Here is a 22,054-nt window from a genome sequence, read left to right on the forward strand (position 1 = left end):
ACTGTAACAGAACGCACCACAATTAAAGAGGTGACGTACGAAGTTTCAAATGAACGGCAGTTTACTTAAAGTGGCCCTGAAGCTTGTAAAAAGTTTACAGTATTTTTTACTGTTGATGTGCTGCTTACATAAAAACTGAATACAAGCACGTCTAATTGAAGTATAAATGAACACGGTGGCTCAGTGTGAACATGTGGTGATTTCAATGATGTATGAAATGAGACACCTTCATATCACTTTACTGCTCTATCTGACATTTAAAGCTCCTTTGTGTTCTGTGCTTAATGTTCAAAATGGCATTTCCATTCGACTGGACACGGCAGCTAATTGTCACAGTGGTTGGTGTAGGAAAGAACTTAATATGTTTTTATTAAAACATTTATTAAAACGTCTACATGAGCAATTACCAATACCCTACACTTTCTAAATGTGAAATGACAATATAATACAGCTTGTCACAGTTGAGAAAGCAAAAATATGGAAGTTGGGAAGGTGGCGTAATTGTTTGAGAAATCCTGTGGCGGTTAAAAAGTGAATAACACAGAATGTATGTGGAACCTAACAAAAGGACAATGGCTAAAATATATACAATGTCACTTACATATGCCATATACTTAAGCACTATAATGTAACTTTTTCCCTCCTTTCCAACGCTGATAACACCTCTAATTGAAGATTTTTATTGACCCATGCCATTTGACCAAATATTTGCAATTTGTAACTGTTGTAGATTTTCTTCATCTTAATTTATACACTACAACTGAACTGTTACTCAACCCAAGGCACACTGCTAAGCAGGGACACTAACAGAAGGTCATCCAAGCATTTGCTTTCCCATCTTGCAAAGAGCTCTCCTTGTCTGCAGAGGGCTCGACAGCGTTCACAGGTTCAGTCTCTCCTGTCGGGTTTGCTGGCTCCTGGGATTTCACATGCTCGTGTTGGTTCATGGCAACGTTTCCGTTCTCGGTCGGTCTGTCCTCCGTTTCCGGTTCGCTGTCTGAGTCGATGGAAATGGTCTCTGTGCATGTGCTGAGTTTTAAGGTACAGTTCAGTGTCTCACACTGCCTGTTTTGGTCCGTGCTTGGAGTACCAGACTTGAGGCCTCCAGACCTCCCCACTGAGATGCCATCGAGCTTGCTCTCCTCAAATATCATGTCATGCTTCACTTTCTTGACAGCGTGCATGTCGAAGCCGAGCAGCACAGACAACTTCTTGGTTTCACATTGTCTCTCACACATCCTTCGCTTGGTTGCAAAGTGGCTCGAAATGTCAGATTTCCACAGCCAGAGACTTGCAGACAGCTTCTCCTCTTCCTGAGGAGAAAGGTACGGTCGCCGGTTGAAGTAAGCCGTCAGGAAATCTTTCCTGGCCTCGTACGTCTTGTGCTCATAGCTTCTGGGATCCAGAGCAAGGCCATCAGTTTCAGACTGATGTCCGACAGTTGTGGAGGAAAGCTTTGACTCCTTGCTTAGTTTTATCTTCTTGGGGTTGGACATGGCCTGCATTGGTGGCTGCCTCTTCAGGAAGCCGGCACCCGATGAGTTGAGAGTCAAGGCCGACTTGAAGTTTTGGCTTGTCTGGGTCCTTCCAACAGCCCTGCACTGCACGAGATGCAATGTGATTGTGGAGGCCACCATGTTACTGGTGTACACCCCCAAACAATGAATGCACTTGTACGTCATCTTCTTTTCAACAGGATGCATGGTCTGGAGCACTTGGTGTCGCTCCCTCAGATGTATGGCCAAAGCATCAGAGATGGGACCTTTGAGGATGGTGAAGCACAGCGGACACAAAGTCTTCCCAACCTCACTCTTGTGAGTCGCTGAGGGGAAACTTCTACTAGCAAGTGGTTCAGTCTTCTTCTCAATCATTCTGGGAGCGGTGACTTTGACCAGAGGTGGAACACTATTCTGAGCCGCCGCAGACTGATTCTGACCATTAATAGATTCCTTCATGTTAAAAGTGAGAACAACCAGCTGTACATTACTGGACTTCTCTTGTTTAATGGTGAGATCAAAGGTTAAAGGTGAAGCTCCAGGGGGGCCAACAAAGTCATTGGGGTGAGCCTGTGCCGTATGCTCCATGATGTTCTCAACGCTGTGGAAAGCAGAGTGGCACTGTGGACAGGTGAGCCCGTGGATCAGCATGTGATTGAGCAGCGTATCGCTGGGCAGGTAGCGGTTGCAAAGCAAGCACTTGCTGGTGAAGTTGTGGATTTTCATGATGTATTTGGCTAGCGCCCACACTTTCTTTGCCTTGTGCGCATTCTCAAAATGAGCGTTATAGAGGTTTTCAGGAAAAAGTTCATTGCAAACTGTACAGATCTTCCACTTCTGTGTCTGGGCTGTGTTTACACCTGCAGAATTATTTTCAACCACAGCGCTACTGCCAGGAACCGTGACACGCACCTGAGTGGCTGCGATGGAAGACTGACTTTTAACATTAGGGACCGCTGGTTTTAAGTAGCCAATGACTGGTTGCGTTATTGGGTCGGCTCTGTGTGTGTGGCTCCTGCTAATAATCAGAGGGGCCTTCTGAGATGTATTTGGTAGAGACTGAGACCTAGAGACAATAATATTAGCATGTCCAATCATGGTGGTCACTTGAGCACCAATGCGCTCATGGTACTCTATAACATGTTGTACTAGAGCCTCGTAGCTGCGAGTGGAGAACTGGCAGCGTTTACAGAGGATGTTGTTGCCATTGACAGAGTTAGCACCATTTTTGACTGATGATTCAGAAACCATACCAAGATACGGTGAGACTATATGCTGAAAATGTTCCCTGTAGATGTGTCTCCTCACAACATTGTAGAGTGTGTCCCGGAACGTGCATTTTTTACAAAAGTACATTGCTTTCTCCACACCATCTCCCTGTCTAGCCCTGTCAAAATACGCTTTGTCCTTTCCCAGTGCACTTCCCTGTGAGTTCCCATAGTTCTGCCGTGCTGAAGTGGGTTTGTGGAATATTTTAACGTGCGTCTCCAAAGTTCTCTTGCTTGCAGTGAATGTGCAGTATGGACAGTTGAGCAGAATTTTACTCTCAAAGATTTTCCGGTGTACATTGCGGAAGTGATTCTTGTAGCCTGAGTAGTATTTGGAAGAAAATGGGCACTCTGTGCAGCAAAATGGCTTCGATCTGTATTCCTAAAAAGACACAGGGCACAAAAAGCAACAGCATTAAGACAAATCTGGTGATTTGTGCAGAAGTATTCATAAAGGCCTTGGACACAGAAGTAAGGTTTACCTGTGTTTTAGAGTATGATGGATCCCATGCACAGATATCAAGGCAAAGAGTGCCCTTTACAAACTGCTCATCAGGGCAAAACTCTTTGAATTCCTGCAGAAGCAATTGGAAAGATTAAAGGCACATATAACATTGCATAATATGCAACAAATATTTGTTTATGTACAATGTTCTTTACATTCAATGTTTGGCCGTACACAATACTAGACAAGACGGACAAGGTGATTGAAAATACAGACCTACTCAAACATACAGCGACGTGAATGATAATCATCTATAAACTTTAGATTTCTCTCACCTCAGCTGCCTCCTTGCAGTAGTCCAGTCCAATGTCTCCCAGTGTTTTCTTCACTTGTTTCCTTGCTCTCCTGATTCTTGCGAGGTTATTCACTGGGAGTTGATACATCGCTCCTGACAAACAGAAAATAAAGTGCTCATTAGATTTGAAGCTGGCTTTATTTTAAGCCAAATCACACAAAGCAAATTCTTCAGTATTATGTCCTAGAATCAAACAGCGGAGTCCAAATCAATAATCATCAACATCATAAAGGACCGAGGTCATAAACAGTTGATAGGCCATTGCAACACGTGTCTCCATTCAATAACTAACTGTCAGCATATTTACTTATGATGAAAGGCTGTCTGTCAACAACTTCAAGTAAATTTTACTGATTCAGTCCAGAATATCAACTCACAGCTTCCCTCAAATGGATTTACACTTGCACAGCATACGACTCTCTCTGTCCATGGATGTCACGCTTACAGACTAGAGCAGTGATTAAATAAATCACAGTATATTATGTTATCGTTACAAAGACGAGTTTCTTGAGAGGACAGTAACGTTCCTACTTACACAGACATACTTCAAGATAGCTTTCATTTCTGATTGAGTGCTGATTTGACAGGAAATACTGCAGCAGAGAGCAGATCTGTACCTTGTCTGTAATGTGTTCCGTGATTGGGGAATCAGAAATTTGCAGTACATGTTATTAGCATTGTGCGCTAGCACTGATGTGTTAGCCAACATTAGCTATGTTACCCGCTCTTGCAAGCTGATTTAGCACCAAAGCTAGCGTTGCATAGCCGGTTTTGCATTTCTTCATTTTCACTGACCATATCAATCGATGCGTTTTACTCACCTTATGATTGGTCTGAGGAATAGATTCACACTGGCTGCCTCACAACATAAATGGCTAACAATAAGTGAACTAGCTGGTCAGGCGTGCAGACTGACGGGAGATGTTCGCTCTCGTCAAAGCCGGTGCTGATGCTCAGCTCTACAGCTAGCTACCTAAGCTAGCTAGTTAGCTGTCGCATCTGCTTTGCTGCAGCGGCTTCCTAGCTGGAGGAATGGAGGGCAGGTCAGAGAGGTGCACATCTCATGAAACCAGTATACTCCAAAATGGTGACTGCCAGAACCACCAGCCGTGTCCTCTGAGCAGTACTTGTACTTGTACCGGTGGTCAGGCCGGTCTGCTAGCTAACGTTACCTTTTACAACTCTCAATCCAAAATGGCGGCGGCGAGACGACGGAAGTCGTACAAGCGAGTTGGGCAGTGGCTGCTTGGTCAAAAGTTAGTATTAATTGTGATTGTACGAATGCAGTGTGTTATTTTCAGTCATAAAAAACTAACAATTATTGCTCAGGAATTCTGCTTCGTAAAAACACCAGATATACGACCCTTTGTTATTTCCTTTCTCTTGCAGCAGCCAAGATTTTCATTCTCATTGACTGATTTCCCCGCAAATGAGCACTCCACTCAAGAGTGTATAATTGAAAAAAAATATTTATTGCATTCCAGTTGCATTCAAAACAAGCGCAAGACTTAAAGGCAGCTGTTGTCATTCAAGTGGTTCCATAACTTCCAGTACAACCGTGCGAGTTCCTGTCATCACCAGCCTGGAGACTGTCCTGTAGTCCAGGTAGAGAACACACTGACCGTTCACCTGGTACATGAACTGCCGCACCTGAGGACAGTGATGCAAGTGATGTAAGTAGTTTCTTCTGAGTCAAATATGTATGGTTTTCAAGCGTTTCCTCTTTCAGTGCTGTGTGTAACACATCTAACCTTCACTCCAGCAGCTGCTGCAGGGCTTCCAGGGTCCACAGCCTGCACATAACAGGGAGCCATGCCTCTGACCACAAAGCCCCAGCCCAGGGCATCTCCGATCACCTGTGTCGGCGGCAGGGTGAGATAAAGGACACATTCTGAAGAAATGAAATGATATCTATATAGTTTACTTTATTTGGTGAGATACAACTTCATAAGTCCACATGGAGAAACAAGCTTTCTAAGAAAGTGTTTAGTCCTTGTTCTGATGTGAACCTGAAGGAGCCTGACTGGTTTAGGTGGATAACATAGCTGTGGGCAAAAGCTCACCTCAACTAAGTTTCCATTTTAAAGGAGTGTTTTATTTTTGTACCTTACTGGCGTCTCAGATAAATGCTTTAATTGCCCACTTTCAGACTTTGGAGGACTGGTGTTCAGGTTACAGGTGACATACTGTCAGTGTTAGCGCTTAAACTCACCGTCAACACTTTCTTGATGAAGGGTGCACCAGGTGCCAGTAACTCTTCACATGTAAAATTTCTTCTAAGTACTGTGAAATCGTTAAAAGATTTCAGCACCATTTTTCAGACACAAGCAAACCTCAGTGCACCAAATGCTCTGTCTTCAAAGACATGTAACATTTGTCAGATGAATATTAATGACACACTTGCCTGATTTTGGATTGCACCTCACCACTGAAGTTGAAGACAGCTGGACAAGAGGTGAAAATCCATCTGAGTGAAGCTGAAGGGAATTCAAGCTGCCCCGACGCCCACTGATAACCTGTTTCAGGTCTTTGCTTGACTCCACTGTAATTCAGTTTGCAGCATTATTATGCAATAATTAGCGTTCTCAACAAAGTGTGAGGAGACGTCTTTATTAATTCCATTTCTTTTTACCAGACTGGAAAGCAGTGTTGCCCTCCTGAGGTCGGCTTTTGCGCAGAACAAATGGACTATCAGGGTGGTTGTCCTCTTGTGGTGACACCGCCACACCTTCGTCAGCCTCTTGCTCACTTTCATTTAAAAGCTCAGATAGACGGCGGCGGCGGCGAAAATTGATGCAGAACTGATAGAGCAGTCCACTGTCAAAGAAGTCGTGCTTCTTTGACACTAGTAGTGGGAGTGGCAAACAGAGAGAGAGAGAGAGAGAGCACAGAACAACAGGAGAACGAGAATTAATGAGATGTTTCACAAAGAGTTGATGAGTATATTTGCTTTAGAGTGCAAAAATCCCAGCTGGCCACCCGCTGCCAGCTGCCACCGACAGCCAGCTCCTTCCTGGCGCCATACATCAAAGGGCAAATGAGGACGCCCCTCACCGTGCTGGATGATGCCATGCTCCTGCAATGCACGGCACAGCTCCAGTCCCCGACGCCGGCTCTCTGCCTCTCCATTCTGAAGGAGCCAGTCAATCAGTTGGCAGCCAGGAAAAGAGCGCTGATATGCAACGCCGTGCTCCTCTCTTAGCTGCAGAATGGAGTTCTTGTCCCCGATGAGACTGAAGACACAAAAATCAGACGTGTCATCACATGCGGATGACTTCTTTAAAGTGCTTCAAGCAGCATGTCAACAGACAAAATTACCAATATCTAACAGGAGGTTACTGTGTTGCTGTGTGTGAAATTCTAACCCCAGTCATAGTATGTGTGTGTGTGTGTGAGAGAGAGATCGTGAGTATGACTGACATTGGATTTCAAGGTCAGCTGTTCCTGCTCAAACAAGACAATCCCAGCAAACAGCAGCTCTTACTGTTCATACAGACGTTGTCCTCGCATGAAGATTTTCACCTCCGTGTTGAAGGGAAATGTGCCATCATCTTTGCGGAAACGGTACAGCAGCTTGGCATCCTTGAACACTGGCCTCTTATCACAGACTAAGAAAAGGAAACATGCTGTTTTAAAATACCTTTTGAATTTACGGGTCAACGGCGTTTTGGTTTTTTCATTTGTACAGAAGGTCTTTCTTTCAGTGTCCCCTCGCTGAAACCTGTGTTGCTGCTTCCTTCTTACCGTGGTGAACGATGTCATGATCCATGAGGTGCTGCATGAGGCACACAGCGGTCGCTCGATCTGGAGCCTCCTTATGGCCCATGAGCCAGTCTATAAGTTCCTGTGCCACAAAGCAGTTCGGATACGTGCGCAGGTGGTAGCGTCGGTCCTTGATCAGTTTTCCATCGTGAAGCCTCAACCTTGAAATTACATTCAAATCAGCCATAATCCTCAAATCAGTCTTAACCTTAGACTTTGATTCTGACCTGACCTTAAACATGTCATAGCCCCCCTCTCTGCCCTCATACCTGAGTTGTTCTCCAGCAATCATGACTTCTCCTTTATGTTGTCTGCTGATGGCTTTCCTCCTAATGCTACTTGTTCGCTCCATGTTTGTGATCTGTGGATCAGGAAGTAAGTGAAACTCACTCTTAGTTATTGCCCTTTGTGTTTACAAAATAGCCATTGAAACACACAGAACCCCACTGCCGTGTGAGGAGGATGTTGTGTATACAGACAGACAAAGTGAGACAGACAAAGACACGGTACCGTACGTTTGTGTCAGGGTGCCAAAGACAGGCAGCATCCATCTAAGGAAACCGGCCTGTGTTGAAATTCATGTTTTTCTGTTTTCTCTTTTGCCTTCTTAAGGCTGAGGCGAGCTCTAGTTTTCTTGTTGGCTGTTCTCACAGTAAATAGGACATGTTGGACTTCCCTGTTTACCAGCAGTCACATTTTGAGAGAAACAAATGAAGGCTGCTGTATCCACATGATAATGCTTTGTTAATGGCCTTCATGGTGCTAATCAGCCAGCTACAGCCAGTTAATGGAAGCTGTGATGCAGGCTGTGTTTTTGAAGGGTTTATTCATTTGAGTGAACTTTGTTTGCATTTTTCAATCACTTTCAAAAATCTCAAAATCTGCAACACAAAACAAATGAAACTCATTTTTATTTGGTGTGTCTGGCTTCCTAGGAGACGCATGCATTGGATGAACCTCAGTTAGATCACGTTTTAAAGGTTGTCAAAAGGCCGTCTGGCAACAGAAAGCCAGAAAAATGTGCTAGCGACAGCGCTTGTCCTCTGCTGTATGTGGTTTCTTATGTTCTGCATCATTTCGTAATCGATGGCAACGCGGGTCACGTCAAATGGGTCTGGGGATGTGAAAGCATCCGCGCTTCCAGCCTCTCAAGCAACATATAAATCCTGCCTACTTTAATAGAATTGGCAGACCTGAACTCCAGCTATGTTTAGCCCCAACCTCAGCCTCCTCTGAAAGAGCTGCATGATTGGTGGAGTTTGTAGGTGGGTTGGCACACTGAATTGATTTCAAATTGATATCCATGTCTGCCTAATGGTCTCTCTTCTCGGATGCAAATAAAGTGAAGCCTTGTTTCCAAGAGCTGTTGAGGCGATGATGATCATTATTGATTACACGGGCGTACAGAAATGACTTTTTTAGGAGGCGTGACTGTTTTACTGCATGTGCCTTCGTGGTGAAATATGATCTGAGTGTCTGCTGCTGGTGTGCACTTAGGCTGTTAGCATAAGTTATGCCACATACTGTGACCCTGCCCTGCTGGCATAAATCCTAACGTGTCCCCAAGCCATCCTCTCTCAGTCACTCTGTCTCCTCTTTTCCTTTATTCCCAGCAACTACAACTGACTGAAACAATGCCTCTGCGTTCTCGGACAGCATTTTCTATTGGTTTTGGCACCGCTCCTCTATCTTGTCAGCGAAGCTTTCACTGTCTTTGAGGGGGTCATGTAAGGGCAGGAACTTTTCTTAACCCTTTAATATCCTGTGCAGTTGTGTCACCTCTGGACGCCACTAGGGGTGACATCGCTGAATCAGACAGCAGATCCTGGAACATGCCAAAGGTTGTTATTGTGGCAGAGACGTGGCTGAGCTGTTGTCAGGGGGCTTGTGATTTCTGGTGGGTCGCGTGATGAGTAGAAGGCAACACACACACCGCTTGCTTTGTCTCTTTTGTGGTGCAGGGAATCAAATGCAGTTCCAAAGAAAAGAAGTCAGCTCCCGCACACACTTATCACCTCTGCATTATTTTTTTTAAAATAGGTTGACCTTTCTGTAGATGCTTCGTTAAGACCCTCAGCCACTTAGTGCTGACCTGCTGTGATGTTTCTTATGTGCACAGTCCTGCAGGCTGTGGGAATTACCCAGAGTTTATAGCATTGTAACTTTCCCAAAACGAAACAAATCAACACAACAACATAAAGCAGAATTCAGACAGCACAGCAGGAGCTGGACAGCCCTGTGATATGACCATGATTTCTAAAATGTTTCCATCTGACCTGATCGAACAACATGGATGTTTTGCCTCCAACCGAGGAGTGAAAAAACACATTTTTTAAAATTTACATGTAAAGTATGAGCCTCAGTTCAGTGGCCACATGAGAACAATTGCTTCCTCTTGCACTCATGCAAGCCTGTGCTGCTTCAGCCTCTGGGGCTGATGGTGGATATTGGTCAAAGCAGTTGTGCAGTGCAGACTGATGGACACAAGATGCCAGTATTCTCCTGCGTACTCGCCAAGGGACACATCAACAATAGTCGGCTGGATTGCCCTGCAGCCTCCTTTTCATTCTTTAAGTGAAGTTAAGCGATCAGGTAAAACACCATAAAGTCAGGCTTAAACGTATAAAGTGAATTCAGGATGAAAGAAAAAAATCTAACGGTAGTTCAGTTGTGTTTGAAATAAGCAAACATGATCCCAGACGTTTAGTGAAAAAACGTGCTGGACAAGTGTGTATGTGTTTCACTGAGCTGTAAACATACTAGAATAAATCTAAACAGCCCTATGGGATAAACAGCCCTACGTGTAAAATGGAGGACAATTCAAATAAGAAAAAAACACATTGCAGAAGAAATCGTGCATTTATAGGTTCCGGTCAAATGATCATCGCCAACAGCTCGGAGCAGCTTTTATGCAAATCTCCCTCTTCAGCGTGTTTTCATTGGAGAGCAGCGCGGAGGTGTAGTCTGGAAGGCGTGACATCATGCCAATGCAGCTTTATGAAGAAAGTGCGCTTCCTCTGAACAGGCAGAGGTGCGTCCGGCACGCAGGCATCAGTGGACTTTAGTGTGGCTGCTGACGCCAAACAAGCTGCGCGCTGCAGAACAACCAGTCCGCACTGAGTTTGGTCAGGTGGGAGTCTTCATTTTTTTCCGCCTGAGCTGAATTTAAAGTTTGGAATTACTGCTTTAAAGTAAGCGCGCTTTCACTGACTGCATGAAATAGCGGTGGACATTTGGAGCTGAAGAGACCAGCTTGTTATTTAATATGACCGCTGAGGCGCATTCACATTTAGGACTGCAGAAAACTACCATGGATTTCGTCAGCGATTTCGACTTGATGAAGTTCGGCGTCAAGAAGGAGGCGATGCAGGGGATAGACCGCTCCTTCATGGGGCCATGCAGCCAGCTCCAGAGACCAGACTCTGTCTCCTCCACCCCTGGCAGTACACCTTGCAACTCAGTGCCCTCATCGCCAAACCTCAATCCAAACGAGCAGAGAAATAACCCCGGAGGCGACCAGTTCTGGATACCGAACAACGGGGGTTACCCTCAACAAATGTACCCTCAAGCTTTTGGTCTGACGCCCGAGGACGCGATGGAGGCCCTAATCGGCGCCACGGCACAGCAGGGACACCCATCTGCGCCCCACGGCCACCATCCGCCACCGTTCCAAGCAGAATACGAAGGGTACGGTCACCTGAACGAGCCTGTCCAGCACTACTCGGGACTCCCGGGTCACCCCGACATGCAAGGCATCCCCAGCAGTCACTGCCAAGACCCTTATCTCAAAGATGACATAGGGTGCGAGTCCCCTCAGTCGCCGGAGGCCCAGCAAGTCCTCGGCGCGCACCACAGTCTCCAGCAGCACAGCCGCCAGGACAGGCGAAACAACGCCGAGAGCCACTTCTCAGACGACCAGCTGGTGTCCATGTCCGTCAGGGAGCTCAATCGGCTCCTCAGAGGCCTCAGTAAGGACGAAGTGATGCGTCTGAAGCAGAAGCGCCGGACCCTGAAAAACAGAGGTTACGCACAGTCCTGCCGCTTCAAGCGCGTCCAGCAGAAACACATTTTGGAGCACGAAAAGACCAGCCTGGTGTCACAGGTCGAGCAGCTGAAACATGAACTCAACAGACTGATGCGGGAGAGGGACGCATACAAACTTAAATGCGAGAAACTGTCCGGTGCAAACTGTTACCACGAAACCGGGTCCACCAGTGACAACCCTTCCTCACCCGAGTATTTAATGTGAGTTTGTCCATCTCCTGCAGAACTGATTGTTTTCCGTCGGGAGGCATTATGTTGACAGCTCGCCCTGCTCCTTAACAGACAATCCCATGGATTCACAAGTTCTAATTAATGTTGGACATAAGGATATCACTCAAATAATTGTAATAGATTCAACTATAGGCAACAAGTTATGAATGGAAAATTACAATGAAGCATGCATGCAGGACATGTGTGAGATGTTTTTATTTTAAGCAGGCATATCTGTATTTTGTCTGAAAGGAGATACTTGAAATCAGAGAATATTCCCTTTTTATTGATCTACAGCGTTAATCCTTCTGCCTCAGTTACTGTTCAATCTTCATTTTGGTGATTTTTTGCTTTGCTTAGTTTTTGTAGCTCAAATTATATTTTGTGTTCATGCTTCTTTGAAATAGAAAACATGCTGAGAAGAATGATGCTAAACATTTCTATTATTTTTATGACGCTGATTCTGCTGGACAGACCTGTTCCTTCTTTGCTTTTCTTTTTAAGATAATATATAATTATGCAAATTGTTTTTCCTCAACTGTTTTTCATTTACTATGGATCAATAAACCTATTGTGACTTTGTAAAACTGTGTCTCATCTGCAGCTGGAATTGCTACCCGACAAAAAACATTTACCTCACATGCACCAATTGTCTATTTCAACATGGTATTGGGAGTTGTTATTCAGCTATTCCACATGTTTTTATAATCATATTTGTCATATGCAAAGTAAATATTTTAAATTCCTGAACACATAAAAGAACGTAATCCAACTTAACGTCAGTGCACATGACATAAAATTATGGTTTAGTACAGAAAAATATGAAAATGCAAGTGCAATTTGCGTGCAATGTAGATGCCAAGACGGCAAGCACATGTCTTCACTATAAAGTTCCACCCTAAAATTATGCAATGACCCTATAAAAATTTAAAATGCTCATAAATTAACATTATGAGTTTCAAAAAGTCACGTCCTGTCATGATCATGTTATAAGTGTTTTGTTACCCAGCCACAGGAAGGAGCGCAGTACCAGCCACAGAGCTGTGTATTTGTTGGTTTGGTGGTGAATGAAAGGACGAGTGGCTTTCTCTCCTTCCCTGACCTTTGCCCTTGATGGAGTGCTGCTTCCTGTGGGACCCCGGCATGTGAAAGCACAGGGGGCTGACTGGCAGGGGCTGTGGGGCACAGATAAAATGGAGTGGAAATCAGGCTTCCCCTCTGCTCTCTTCCTCAGACAAACAGATCACCTCTGCATTCATTAACAGAGGAAGAGAGAAACAACAATCATGGCACGCTGCTCGGCGCTCCTCTGGCTGGCTGCGGAGGAATTTTTTCACTTGATATGTTTCTTGTTTTTGTTTTTGTTTTTTTTTCCCCTGCCCTGTTACAGTTTGAAATCCTCAAGCAAAATTCCTGAACACAGATCATTCTCAGTTCAGGACTACAATAATATTTGGATGACCATAATAGTCCCAAGGCCACTGTGATAATGTGAGATAAGTGGTCACATTGTAAATAGAGTTTATAACCTCTGTGACAGCCTGTTTGCTGCGAAATCTTGGAGGCTTTTTCACGCTGTCAGAGGAGACTTTCTCACTTTTCACCCTTTGTGAAAGTTCAGCGGGGCAGGTGGCTCTGTTCATGGTGCCACCCTTTAACCTGGAAACCAGGTTCTCTTTTCATGTGTGACCCCTGACAGTTCTGACCTCCCCCCCTCTGTTGAGGGAAAGCAGCCACACCACAGGTGCAAAAGCACTTTCCCTCTGAAAACAGGCCTAATCCCCGAAGGTCGGCCCGCTGTGCTGGGAGTGCGTGACGTAGATGAGTGTGTTTGTGAGTTTCAAGGATGTAGCAGAAAATAAGCAGCTGGTTATGGCAATGAATAATGCTCCTCTATATTTTAATGTTATTGGGAGGGGCTCATTAATCAGTGGCTCTTATATATGGAATAAGACGTTGTTTCCAGGCGCAGTTTAATTTTAAAATGAGGTTTCTTCTATTTTAGCAGTGTTCTCGTAAATATACTCATTCGCAGTAAACCTTCTCAGACACTAAAAGATTTTTATTGTTAAATTAGTTGTTACATTTTTTGTTCATTTAAGCTTTCTGTCTCCCATTTAATATAATTTTGCATGTCTTAATGTCATTTCTAAATTACATAATCAGGTGAAAGTCAAATGCTGGGTGCTTAACATCAGCTTAAATTCCCTAAATGATACAGCGTTTTTGATTGAATTGATTGATTGAAGTGTAAGTGTACATATGCACATGTGCTACTGAAGAAAATTGTGTGCAAGGTATGCATGTATGTGTGTACTGTGCGTCTATATTTTACATGCGCTGATGTTTTTCAGTAGGTGTGGCTTTTCAAACAATGCGTTTCTGTGTTCAGTGTCGTATGTTTTTGCGCACTTGCGTACATCACATGTGCATTTCTAAGCAACAGTGGGATAATACTGTGGAAGTGGAAGTGTTTGGCGAGGAGAGCGGTTTGTGGTACTGTGTGACAGTGTGCAGGGTGCCATTGTAGAAACGATTAGCCAGCTCTTTTCCCTCGCATGTGATAGGCTGGTGGGCCTGATGTGGGAGCCTCACACTCCCCCCCTCCCCTCCCCCTCATCCTCCTCCTCCCCGCCACCAACACCCCGAGCCCACAGCGCCTGAGGCTGGCTACTGAGTCAGCAGGAGGGAAAGGTGTCTGCACGGCTGTGGCATCAGTACAAGAGAGAAAGCAAAATAGCTGGAGAAGGATAAAAAGCAGTGAAAACGGTTTAGAATAGACATGCTTGCATTTTTAAAAAACAGATGGAGAGAAAGAACGATTGCTCGGAAAAAAAAAATCAGAAGGGGATGATGAAGCAGCTTAAACAGGAAGCATCATCATCTCCTGAATATATTTCAAAATCTCTTCAGCAGAGGCCTTTTTTATTCCGTGGTGACTAATTTGACAAGGTGTTCGTTCTAGATCTGTCTGTGACACACCTTCACACTACGAACAGCGGCTATAGATGGCCGGCGTTCAGTGAAAACGCTCAAAACGTGTCTGTCAGAATCAGTTAAACGTGATAGCGACCTCTTCGCTGAGTGCTGGAGTTTGCCAAGGCCTGGCTGCATCTCAGACAGCGGACACAGACAGAGGAATGCTGCAGATACTCACCATTGTGTGGGGAGAGGCAGAGGAATGCAGGCTGCCAGGCTACGTACACTGACACCAATGAACACAGCCAGAGGCCTCCAGCCATGAGGGAAGGCCAGGGCCAACAGACCCCACAGTCAAACGCCACTCACCACTTCCATCTGTGATATCATATCCATCTCTTCTGGACAGTGTTGACTTGGTCCAGCTTGACTGTCTAAACACTGAGTATCTTGTTGTAGAGCTAACTGACTGTCAAATAAGAATTAGTTGATCAGCTGAGTAAATAGTCTTTTGTTTCAAACAAAACCTGTTGATCAATTGGTGGATTCCTCATTCACTGTAATGATTGTCACTAATCTTCAGTGGCTAAATGTCAACTAACCAGACATTTGACCCCCAACAACAAGCCATTTCCAGCCTCAGCCAGTTCTTTCACTGTTGTTTTGCAACAGTGAAGACTCATACTGGTGATCGTCTATAAGAGTGGCTTCACGTGAAGCGCAGTGCAGAGATTGGGATGGAGGACAGGATGGACGAGGGGCTTCCTCTTTCACTTCCTATATGAGGGTCCAGTCAAGTGACTCTTTGTGAGAGTGTTAGGTTGTATGTCGCAGGAAAACGCAGCTTCGGCGGCTGTGGTTTCCGGTCAGGATGTCCAGTCGTTTCTGTGCACGGTTGTGACACTGTGAATCATGCAGTGATCACACACGCACACAGACGTCTCCATGGACAGAGCACACATACACACACGCAGACATGCGTATGCAAATGCAGACATTCATGTGTATGTGCACTCTCTTGCTCTGTCTCACAGAGGCATGTATTTTTAATAAAATCATGTGATTGTGGCATTTTTTTTCGATCAGAAATGCACCTCTCTCTTTTTTATTACGTCAGCTGCTGCTTGGATTCCGAAGACTTATGTCCTGTTGCCACGTCTTGTAAGATTCCACAGCAATTATGATTGTACTACTGGTAATGACTGAAGTTATCACATGATGGGCTCTGCAGACTGAAACAGAGTGGATTAATGTGTAGCTTTAGAACTACAATAAAGCCTGTCTTGCTATCTTACTGGCTGCAATAAGCAATCTCGCTTCCTGGGGACGTGTTCAGCGTGTTTGTGCATGAACTCCTGGGGATCTGATAGGAAGGCTGTCTGATAAAGCGCTTGTCACGTTTAAGTGGATACTACTGAGACAAGTGTGACAAAGTCCTGTCACATTACAGACCCTGGACTTTGGTTACAGATCAGAGGGTGAACTACTGTTTGTAATGATTATACAGGTTCCTCTCAGCGTGACAGACATTATAAAACACCTCGAGTCTTTAAACAGACATGAAAAACAGGAGTTTTACGAGCATGCACAACATGGGTAAATGAATCATGCAATTAATGTGAGCGTGACTAATCATTTAATACACATTCTAAAAAGCGCACCCTCGACGCCTTGACTTTCTCTCCTATGATGGGTTCTCAGCATATTCTCCTGTTTTGTGATGGACACTGCAGTTTTGCAGCATAAATAAGAAGCCAGAGAGTTGAGGAAGGATCATTAAAGAGAAGAGTAAAAAAAAAGAAGAGATCTTTTTCCCTTTCATTCCCTGCTAGGATTTCCTGCTCTGTTTTATGGGGGTCATGCAGCTGGCAGGCGCCCTCCTGTTTCTGTCCATAATGATGACAGGCGTCCATTAGTGCACAGTAGAAACACGAGCCACAGAGGTTAACTCAGGCTCTTCCCCCCGACAGCCTCTTCCCTTTCCCCAGCCCCCAGTACACAACCTACCTATCTATAGGGCAGATAATTGTGGCTCTCAGTTGTTGTTGGCAAAGCTAGGCTGATTAAGGGTCAGCTCCTGCTCAGACACCAGCATGTGCACCCTGGCAAGTTGAACTCAACCTGGAAAGCTGGTCCAGCCCTCTGGGACCATATTATGTCTCTGGTATATAACAAACTTGCATCCAGGAAAGGAAATGGTGGGACTGGTGGTGCTGCAGATGAGAAAATCAACAGTGCTTGCTGCTGTTAGGAAATGAAAATGAGGAAAACATGTTTTTCTGGTGATTCTATGTTTGTGTGTGGTAGATACTGTAGATAGTTTTTTGTTTTGGGGGAAATCCTGAAAAAAAGAAGCCATTTTTGCATGAATTTTCCTGCTATACTGTAGATTGAATGTAGATTCCCTCAAAAAGAGGGAGAAAGTGAGATATGAGCAGATGGCGGGGTTGGAAATTGAAGCTACAGTTGTCACTACACATATACCATTCAACACCCTCCTTCATAAGCTTCTGCAGGTGTCGCTGACATGAGAATACGGCAGCAGTGTCATACGTTCTGGTGAAGTCTAACAGGCCTCTTCGGAATTGGGTGTGTCACTCTCCCACTAATGTGTCATGTTAACATCTCCCTTGTGTCATAACTCTTCTGTCATGTTTCTCAGAAGCAGTACGCTGAACTTAAAGCCATATTATTTTCCCTTTCAGCTGATTTTAGCACAGCGGTATCCATCTTCGGCTTCAATGCAGCTGGAGAACTTGGCAGAACAGTGTTCACACGCCCATTCTTTGATTCTGTGGCCATCTTTGTCATCATGCTCGATGTTAAGCCTCCAGTACAACTGAGGAACAACCAACTGTGCGCTGCGGTTGGACTGTCAGGGAGAGAAGCCTGGGATTGGCCAACGCAGAACTTATATGGGATCTATTTAAGGGGATGCAGGCCTTTATACTACAGTGAACCCATGTACTTGTTTGCTCTTTTTGTGGTCAAGATACAGGAAGTACTTTGTTCTGGGATTTAACGGCAGAAAAAAAAAGAAACCCTGACTTCTCAAAAAAATTAAATGAAAGGTTACAAGTGAACAACAAAGTTTATGGAGGGTGTAATAAGATTGCCCACTGAATTTAAGATAGAGTTCACTTGTAAGACAAATGTTTGAAACTGCCAGCAGTCACATAAATCTGCTTCTTGTGTCTTGATTGTTGCAAACAGAAGAAAAATTCTCATGCTTATTTGCAAATGGCGAACTTTGACAAATGCAATAAATACGAATCATGTGTATGTTATTGATCATTTATTAAGTCAAGTCTGATTTTAACAAAATGTTTGGCCAAAATGCACAGCTTACATTTTATCACCTTTTAAAGGATTAGTTTTGGGAAGCTATAGTCAGCAGCCAGTTAGCTTAATGTAGGATACAGACTGGAAACAGGAGCAAACGGCTAGCCTGGCTCTGTTCAAAGGTAACAAAATCCACCTACCAGGCCCTCAAAAAATTTGATGTTTAATTGGTTAAAATGAACCTCACAGTCACTAGAGGCATCAGTCTTCTCATCAAGCAGAGTGAATAACAGTATTTCCCAAAATGTCAGAACTATTCCTTTAAATTGATACGGCAAACTGAAAACATCTGCCTCAAAATTTTAATGAGAGCAGTAAGACAGCACCAGAAAGGTGAGCTGAAAGACACTAAAACACTTCATGCTGTAGAGCTGAGGGGAAAGACAGAGTTAGATGATAATTCCACTAGCGACTAAGGCACAGCGGTGCTTTGAGCTAATAACATCAGCATGCTAACATGCACACAGTGACAGTGTTAACATGTTGATGTTAAGCAAGTATAATGTTAACATGTTCACCCTGTTTAGTGACAGGTTAAAATTTTTAATATGATGATGCACTGCAATGTCACCAAATATATTGCAGGTCATCCTGAGGGGGACATGAATGTCTTCATCCTGGTGGCGGCGCTGGCGGAGAAGTTGAGGGATGAATAAAGTCGGTAGGATTCATCCTCTGGGGAACATGGATATCTGAACAAAATTTACTTCCATATTTACTGTGGAAATATTTCATTCTTGGACTAAAGTGGTCATAGCAACTTTTTTTAAATGTGCTTATCCAACTCAAATGTTAGTTTTAAGGCTGCAGTTTGTGGTGGCGTTACGCTGGATTGCATAATATTGTGTGTGTTTATTATTTATCACGAGATACGGCTGATTGTTAAATGACTTTACAAGTCCTTATTGTCCTTATTTGTCTTTAAGGAAATACAATAACTGAAACTCACTGACGTAAAACTGCAAGTGATTTCAAAGGAGGCAGCAGTCCAGTGTCCCAGAAGAGAAAGTGAGCTGTGTGAAGGAACACAACGCCCACACGTGGCCAAGCAATGGCCTGCAGCACTAACATGTCCCAGCTGAACAACAACACACGTAGGTGGCCTCTGAGCTGTAACCCAACAAACTCTGACCTCAGCCTGCGCATCAGGTGTTGAGAAATGTTCAACTGTCCACTTGTTGTGGGAACGCCCGATCTGCCTGCCTCCCGTGCATTTACGCAGTCTTGTGCAGCACAGATGAAACCTTAGAAAACGATACCTGTCAGACTGCAGACTGATAACATCAGAGCCCAGGAAACAACAGCAAAACTGTCTTAAACTGTGTCTTTGTTTTTCTGCTCTGGTGAAAAACATTTGGAGTGAGTATGTCAGCTTCAAGTCTCTTTTGCACAGGCAGGGTCAAAGGGTCACTATAAGTCTGAGAGTGACAGCAGTAATGGTGAGTGGGGCTATATTTAAATCCCGAGGAGAGGAACAGCCTTGACTCATGTGTGGACCCTGAGTCAAGGCTCAGGCCCTTGTTCTCTTTCCACACATAAAATTGCTCTTCTTCGAACAGTTTAAAAATAAAACTGCCAGCATCACAATCATTTAATGACATAATTATCTTAAAACGTATTGCAGGACTGCTGAGGCAAATATTGCCAAAGAGCAACCTGAAATAAAGGAAATTAGATATGAGAAATGAAAAAGAACAGATCTATTTTGGACAACGTTGTCATGTCTCCTGATAAGTTAAAAAGTAGGTTACATATTATTGGAAAGAATGGCGTATCACTGCATGGTTACAATAGATTTTATTGACCCATGTGACAAAATGAACCCTTTCTTTAAAGACGCTTTCCCAATGTCCTGCTGAGGAGTTCAGTTGCTTTGTTGTCTGAATAGATCTGGAGGCTAACCGTGCTGATTTGTCAGTGGCTGCTGGGTGTTTAGCAAAGGCTGCTGTGGTTGTTTGGTGGAAAACAGGAGCTCTGGGCTTTCCCACAGAGCCAGAGCACAAGACTTTGAAATAGGAGCAGCTTCTCTGAAGCTTTATCAAGCCCTGATCACCTGATAAATCTGTCAGAAGCTGCAGTCCCTCCATAAGAACCTGTTATTCATAGTATGTGCTAGTAAAACAAATCTTTGAAGGACTAATCCTTTAAGCCTGATTCAGTGTTTCATCAGCAGAAGAAACACTTGTGTTTGCCGCACAGACTTAAACTTGTTATCTCGAGCGGTGCTTCCCAAATCACTTTTAAGTGTCACATAAATATTTGAGATTAATGAGGAAAGTGTGGCAGATGGATCGTATGTTATCCCTCCACTCTGTGTTTTCAGAACTGCTTACCCCTGAGGCTTCTTTGACATGCACGTGCATACCTATCTGTGCTGCCATCTCTTTACAGTATATCTGTGTCAGCAGTAGGCTGAGGCAGGAGCATGAGAAATGGAGGCAAGCTCGGTCCTCAGTCCCACGGATAGGGGCTGTGCACTCATCTGTAAACGGTGTGTGTGTGTGTGTGTGTGTGTGTGTGTGTGTGTGTGTGTGTGTGTGTGTGTGTGTGTGTGTGTGTGTGTGTGTGTGTGTGTGTGTGTGTGTGTGCGTGTGTGCGTGTGTGCGTGTGTGCGTGTGTGCATCGTGAGTCTTTATTTCCATCTGTTTTCATCACTTCTGGAAAGGTGGCATGACGAGTCTTCCCACAGGAGTGGCGAGAGCGTTGCCGTCCCACACCTTCCTCCTCTCCTCACCTTACTCAATGACATGGGCCTTATCGCTGCATCTGCCGGCCCGGTTAGTCCTTCCCCCTTATTTGAGGATTAGGCGATGCCACTGCACCCATTGTGAGCTACGGAACACTAAATTGGGAGCTTTCCGACACGGACGACGCACAGATTTCTTCCTCTGTGAAGAGTCTGTATTTGGAGTGAACGATTATTTCAGATAATCTTAAGCTTAATTGAATAATCTCTGGGGCTGCTGTGGACTCTCACTGCTAAATATGCAAATATCTTCCTTTAGTCCACACTGCATGAAATCGTCATTCTGTTTGGCCCCGAGCTGTCGGGGGAAAGAAGGGGCTTTTTTAGATCCACAAGTCAGGAAGCTGAGAAACGAACTTTACTCCCATGATATATTAAAGTAAATGTGAGTCCACCACAATATTCCAAACCAATTTAAGGTCAGAATGTGATGCGTTTCATTCAGTTTCACTTTAGGAAGATTCGGAAATGTTCCATTGAAGTACTGACGGCATCAAAGAGGTGATGCCTTCACTCGACAGTGAGCCACCATTACAAAGAGATGTTGACCTTGCCTTTGGCCTCTTGGCTGTCTGACAAAGCAATCCCCATGCTCTAGTGCAGTACGGCTGTCCTCTAAATGAAAGTAGCTGAGAGGCGAAGGGCAAAGAGGCCTATGGAATATCAATGTGCGATGCTCTCAATTAAGATTAAAGCTTCGAATGGAGTCCTATGGAGCCGCTTCCCTAAGAAATGCTTGACATTTTACCCTTGCTGACTCTTAAAAAAAGTGTCCTACACCACCAGTAAAACCACCACCACCAGCACCACCACTGTCGCTAACTAGCTGCCCCTCCTCGGCCAGACCTCCAGTCACTGAATTCATTCTGTAGATATTGACTTAGGCAGTCACACTTCTAAGAAATAAGTGAAATGGATCATCTTACTGCCAGTGGATGATAAGAATACTGAAATATGAAAAAGCGTCTGGATCAGCAAAATGACAAACTAGGGGGTGGGGGTTGGGGGGGTATGAGGCAGTCATGATAAACCCTTAGAGACAAATTCCCTGCAGCTAGACGGAGAAATGAGGAGAGGCGAGAGGGGAAGAGAGGTAAAGGAGAAATGAATATATATTTGCAACATGCACATTTAAAATGTGTGTTTATGAGAGAGCCTCATTAATTTACAATACATGCATCCTCCCAGAATGCCAGAAACACAGGCCTACTGCACGTAAACACCAGCTGTAGGGTAGGCTTCTTTCATATTATCTTATATTATACGGGAACATCAGTCAGTTTGATCATGTGCTTTCTGTATTGTACTTTCAGGATAATAAATACATCACATCTTCAGTGTTGTCTGTTTATTTCCAACCACCAAACATTCCTCATTCATAAAAACAAGCCAGTGGCAGGGCTACAGTTCTATGCTTTACTCCCTATAATTAATATAATTTATGTAGCAGTTTGTTAAGATTCAGCA

At 44.3% G+C, this 22,054-nt stretch overlaps 4 protein-coding genes across 4 annotated transcripts in view; 1 reads left to right on the forward strand and 3 right to left on the reverse strand.

The window, feature by feature from the left end:
* cyld2 (cylindromatosis (turban tumor syndrome) 2) overlaps positions 1-22,054 on the reverse strand; it is a 105,438-nt gene that overhangs the window by 34,933 nt on the left and 48,451 nt on the right. The gene's annotated exons all lie outside the window — the stretch shown is intronic.
* adnpa (activity-dependent neuroprotector homeobox a) lies at positions 339-4,777 on the reverse strand. The gene is made up of 4 exons (XM_070959700.1): positions 4,386-4,777; positions 3,545-3,657; positions 3,247-3,339; positions 339-3,146 (listed from the first exon to the last, which is right to left on the reverse strand). Exons 2-4 carry the CDS (start codon positions 3,650-3,652, stop codon positions 804-806), a joined length of 2,544 nt encoding a protein of 847 aa, XP_070815801.1. The 5' UTR covers positions 3,653-3,657; positions 4,386-4,777; the 3' UTR covers positions 339-803.
* On the reverse strand, positions 5,089-7,678 carry LOC139328769 (DEP domain-containing mTOR-interacting protein). The gene is made up of 9 exons (XM_070958766.1): positions 7,596-7,678; positions 7,309-7,487; positions 7,049-7,172; positions 6,619-6,797; positions 6,197-6,409; positions 5,969-6,106; positions 5,777-5,847; positions 5,316-5,420; positions 5,089-5,214 (listed from the first exon to the last, which is right to left on the reverse strand). The coding sequence occupies exons 1-9, from the start codon at positions 7,676-7,678 to the stop codon at positions 5,089-5,091; spliced, it is 1,218 nt and encodes a 405-aa protein (XP_070814867.1).
* On the forward strand, positions 10,356-12,157 carry mafbb (v-maf avian musculoaponeurotic fibrosarcoma oncogene homolog Bb). The gene has a single exon (XM_070959962.1). It carries the CDS (start codon positions 10,592-10,594, stop codon positions 11,573-11,575), a length of 984 nt encoding a protein of 327 aa, XP_070816063.1. The 5' UTR covers positions 10,356-10,591; the 3' UTR covers positions 11,576-12,157.

Source organism: Chaetodon trifascialis, chromosome 3 (genome assembly GCF_039877785.1).
Source record: "Chaetodon trifascialis isolate fChaTrf1 chromosome 3, fChaTrf1.hap1, whole genome shotgun sequence".
Classification (NCBI taxonomy): domain Eukaryota; kingdom Metazoa; phylum Chordata; class Actinopteri; order Chaetodontiformes; family Chaetodontidae; genus Chaetodon; species Chaetodon trifascialis.